Genomic DNA, 4050 nt, shown 5'->3' on the forward strand with positions numbered 1-4050 from the left:
TAAATTATTTCGTTTTTTTAATTTAAAATTAAATATTATAATTAAACAATTTCTGACCCCAAGATATACAATTAATATAAATTAGTAATGAAATTTGAACGAATGATACATAACGTCTTAATTTTTTTTATAGATTATGTATTGGGAATCTTCTAAACTTTGCATATGAATCGTCTGTACCATGATAAAAAAAATAACAAAACAAATTTATTACAGTATTCTTGATAGTGTAAATTTTTAATAAAAGTAACCCCAATTGGCCAAAAGAAAAGAACAAAAAGAAAAAAAGAAACTACTAGGAAAGATATTAAACCTGATTTTTCATGTGATGCTCAAAAAAAGTTCCGACTACAGAATGCGTAGTGGTAAAAAGAAGGCCATCCACAAATTTTTATATTCTCTTGATACTCAAACGCGAACTTTATATGCTACATTGATTTGTTTAAATTTTATATTTCATAAAAATGATCTCATTAAACTGAATAATGTCTATCAAAGCACTCAAGTATTTTATGGAAGAAGCCGAAAGCTAGAAGTTTAGAAAAAAAATTTAAATTAAGATTACATAGTTATAATCGAGGATAAAATATATTTTTGGGATAACTTATAATCCCTTTTGATTATACCTTACAGTATAACGATATGATTCGAGTTCTAACATTTTCCCATTCGGGTTTTTTGATTTTGCACATTCCTTTACTTCGGTCTCTTCTTATATCATTCAGCAATAAAATTTTCATCTTTTTTAAATATTTAGTACTATGATAAATTGTAAAACCATATTCTAGATAATAATAATTTTTTCGATATAATTTCTAATAATTTTTTTAGGTATATTAACATGTATTATATTAATGTTGGGTTGTAAACTCTTAACCCTTATAAATTACATAAAAAATCGCCAATTTTCTTACATTTAAAAAGCGATAAAAAAATACTATTTTACATGTCTAATAATATTTTTGCTATCTCTTTCTAGATATCAAATAAATTATATAAAAATATAATTCATAATCACAATAAAATTTTCATACTTTAAATCTTAGGAGGACCAAAAACTTTAAACTTTCAATGATATAGATAATACAACTCAGATTATATATATAATTAAGTTAAGATAAAATTAGTTTAATGAATCTTGTTTTGTCCAACCAAAAGAAACTAGCTCCAATTGTAGGAACTCACCTTAAGGTAAAAAACAACATCTCTTTTGTAGTGACTTAATGCTACATAATAGAATGGGGGGGGGGTTCAGTCTAGAGCGAGTCCTTTGTTGGTGCAGTCTGAGTGGGATCTTGAGCTAACTAAGATCAAACGAAGTAGAGGAGTATTAAAGAACTCGTGTTCTATCAATCATGGTTTTTGACATAGCGGGCCAAACTGTTGGAAGAAAGTTAAACGCAGTCCAATAAAACCCCGGGATAATGTTGTGGCGCGGTAAGAAGCCGAATGTGCAATGCAGATTATTGTAATGTCTTTGTTCTGATACGACGATGTATTTCCCCGAAACGCCTCATGGCCGTTAAGTGTATCCTTTGGAAGGATCTTCTAGACGCCATTAGAGGTATAAATAAAAAAAATCTTCTGCAGTCAAGGTCTAGTGTATGGCAGAGAATGCTGCACCCGCAAGTTACATTTGTAAGTTTTGGTAAATAAGAATCTTACTGTATCGTTGAAAAAGTATTACATTTATCCCTATGATTCCACGTAGGTTCTCTTTACATCTTACTTTAAAAAAGCACTTTTAAATTTAAATCACTATAATGCTTTTAAAATCTACACATTTAAACTACAACAAAATATGAAAAAAATGTAGTGGTGTGATTTATCCAAAGATGTATAGACGATGGTGTTATTATTTACATTTCATTTTGACATAGTGTAAAAATCAATAGATATACATTGTACTAACATTTTGTTGGTAATTCTATATTGTGACCGGAGCATCACAAAAAAACAAGTAAAATTATTTGAAGAAAGATGTTTCATTACATAACTGGTAAAGCTTTGAACATAGTTAACTTGATTAAAATTAAAGAATTTAAAAGCGGAAATTAGTTTATGCTGTAAAATTTTTATAAAAAAACTGGAATCATAAAACAACAAAATTCCTCAAATGAGACGAACATAGTCTGTCATTAAATATGATTTATTTTATTTGTTTGTATGCCATTCATTGGTGATTTTATTATTTTTATCATTGTATCGATCTCAAATGTGACAAATATTACCGCAAGTTGATTAAATTTGTAATTTTGCTCTGTAGTTTTTGTGCTTCAAAATGCATTCGCTTTTGATTTTTTAAAGTGTTACAAAATGAAAAGTGCTTCTTTTTAAAGGACCAATTAGAATTCAGAAAGAACATTTTATTTGTTGCACGGCAATTTACAAAATTTTAGAAAATATAAATCATCTTGTAATCCGAAATTCCACAAATTAAATCTACTATAAAACGTTGAAATTAAAATTTAAGTAATGACATTTTACATTTCTTATAATATAGAAGAACAAAAATATTTTGTGATGGAATATTTCATGTCGCAAGCCACATTTGCGTAAAAGAGGATAAGACAAACTAATTTAATTGTTTTTTATCAGTGTTCATGATAGTCGTTTTTATCAGACGTATTTCCTTTTTAATATTTAAGTTAAAAATTGTTAAAAAATCAAATTTTATCAGCTGAGCAATAAACAAAGCCCTATGAATAGTAAGAATTTTAAAATTGGTGTATTTTTGAACAGATTGTAAATATGTCAACTTTGATAATTTGTATATATATATCGATAAATATGAAATTTAAATAATTTACTAGTTTGGGGAAACACGGATATTCACTATAATTCTGCGACTTGAAGCGGAATAGTTCCGATATAGCCATACAAAAGAAATTAGTTATTAGGGGTATAATAAAAAAATAAAAATAGCCCCATGAATTTTATATATCTACTGCTTCAAAATATATCAACAACAAAAAACGGAGAAAACAAAAACGGTATTAATAAACTTTTTCTAAATGGCACACTCGATTTAGTAACTTCTGAAAATTCGGAAAAGCATTTTAATGAGTTTTGTCGGGGAAAAAATTTGAAAAATGGATGGCTATTAAATGAATTTGATTATAGTGAAAAGACGAAAATTAGCTTACAGAAAAAAAAGAAATATGCCACGAATACTACTGCAAAAAATTCTCAGGATGTAACTATAAATGTACCATGTACTAATGAGAATAATACAGACGAGGATACTTTTTTAGAAACAGTTTCCAATTCAACAAAAATATCGACAAATAAAGAACACAACAAATGTATTTGTTTAGTTGGTTTTTGTTTAGAAAATAGTTTACTGGGTACTTTTTTGGGTATTATAATAGTTTTTCTGATTCTTGTTCTTCTTATTTATAATTTTCCTCAATTGTTTACTAAAGAGAAATAAAAATTTAAATAATTATTTTTTTTAGTACGTACAAAACACATCACATGTCTTCAGTAAATGATCGCAAAAACAATTTAACACCATTTTATAATATAAAAACCAAATACAATCATTTTTATAATTAAAATTCTTACGTAATATAGATTCGCCGATAAATATTATTATTAATTAATGAAACTACTTGTTTATAAACTTTGAAATTAAATCTAACCCCTAGATATAATACGAAATCCGCCCATTTTATTGTGTATTCTAATGTGGGGTGGCTATTAGCATAGACTTCACTATATTATATATAAATTAAAGGTGCTATTAATTTATAGATTTTTAGTATTATACAGCCATAGCTGTCAAGATTCCTCACAGAGGATCTTTTTTTTTGTTGTAGATTTTAACAAAAAAATGTCGATCAATTCATATGTCATGAATAATGTGAACTTTATTTATTCTTCGGGCCAAAGACTCGGAATATGGAATCAATTTATCTTTTTTTTTGAGTCAAAAATTCGTATTTTTTCATTTACATTATTCTTAGAAGAGTTATTATAATGTGCGATAATCTATGATTCGATAAATCAACACGAGTTTTACAAAATTACATGCTAAAACAATAGATT

The 4050-nt window shown here is 26.8% G+C and overlaps 1 protein-coding gene across 1 annotated transcript; it reads left to right on the forward strand.

The window, feature by feature from the left end:
• Positions 1-2929: 2929 nt before the first annotated feature.
• On the forward strand, positions 2930-3433 carry VNE69_07126 (putative SP-containing membrane protein; the record flags this gene model as incomplete). Its single annotated transcript, XM_065474131.1, has 1 exon — positions 2930-3433. The coding sequence occupies one exon, from the start codon at positions 2930-2932 to the stop codon at positions 3431-3433; it is 504 nt and encodes a 167-aa protein (XP_065330203.1).
• Between the last annotated feature and the right edge of the window lie 617 nt (positions 3434-4050).

Source organism: Vairimorpha necatrix, chromosome 7 (assembly GCF_036630325.1).
Source record: "Vairimorpha necatrix chromosome 7, complete sequence".
In the NCBI taxonomy this organism is placed as follows: Eukaryota; Fungi; Microsporidia; family Nosematidae; genus Vairimorpha; species Vairimorpha necatrix.